Raw genomic sequence first — 985 nt, 5'->3', positions numbered from 1 at the left:
TGTATGTAAACTTCTGACTTTGAAGAAAATAATAAAAAATTCTCAAAAAACATTCTCTCTCTCATTATTCTGGCATTTAGCAAATAGAAATAATGTTGGTAATCCTAACTGACATAAAACAGGAAATGTTTAGTCTGATTTAATGTCAGATAGTGAGAAAAAATGGTTTTATATCTTTTTATACAGTGTATGTAAACTTCTGGTTTCAACTGTATGTTAGGGAGTGTGTAGTTTGATGGGTGTACTGTTCAGAAAATGTACAAAATAACAATATTTCCTGAAAATATACAAATAGTACTGCAATATTTTTAGAATTTACAACATGGAGTACAACAACAATATATATAAATATATTAACTCCTCTGCTGTGTTGTGTATTTTCAGGTAAGCGGGTGTGTCTTGGTGAACCTCTGGCCAAGATGGAGATATTCCTCTTTTTCACCGCCCTCCTTCAGAGGTTTTCCTTCTCGGCACCTGCTGGAGAGCAGCCCAGTCTGGAGTTCAACCTGGGAGGCACTCGCGCTCCCAAACCTTATCGCCTCTGTGCCACACCACGATAAATCACTGTGTTCCACTACATATAACTTGAAATGCATCAAGAATATCTGCTTTTTATCTTTCATTTCCTATAATGGCTAGACTGAAAACATGTGTCTCAAAAACAATTGAATGGCTTGTCATCAAATGTTGTCTAGTCAATATTAATTTCCAGCTAATGCATTTTACTTACTTCAGCCACTTCTTCACCCAAACACCTATTAAAATAATATTAATAATAATGTAAAAAAATGATGTTCTGTAAATATTGTTCGTCTCAAACGTTCAACATCTGCAGATGCATTTGAAATACTTGTTTTTTGCCTCTATATTTGGCTTTGCAGTGCTGATTTAACAAGTTGTCGCCCGATTTATTGGCAAAAATATCAAAACGAATCCAACAGAAGCTGCTCTTTACTTTACTCGGCATCGGATCGCAAAGGAAATC

General features: G+C 35.1%; 1 protein-coding gene across 2 annotated transcripts in view; it reads left to right on the top strand.

The window, feature by feature from the left end:
- LOC103370413 (cytochrome P450 2J6-like) overlaps positions 1-979 on the top strand; it is a 12,661-nt gene extending 11,682 nt beyond the window's left edge. For both annotated transcript variants that reach the window (XM_008299475.1, XM_008299468.1), the window contains one exon: positions 385-979. In XM_008299475.1, the coding sequence (XP_008297697.1) occupies positions 385-560 (176 nt within the window). In that variant the 3' untranslated portion in view covers positions 561-979. The remainder of the gene's footprint in view (positions 1-384) is intronic.
- The last annotated feature ends 6 nt before the right edge of the window (positions 980-985 follow it).

This window comes from Stegastes partitus, unplaced genomic scaffold (assembly GCF_000690725.1).
Source record: "Stegastes partitus isolate 25-593 unplaced genomic scaffold, Stegastes_partitus-1.0.2 Scaffold30, whole genome shotgun sequence".
NCBI classification, from domain to species: Eukaryota; Metazoa; Chordata; class Actinopteri; family Pomacentridae; genus Stegastes; species Stegastes partitus.
This window is presented reverse-complemented; position numbering and strand designations above follow the sequence as displayed.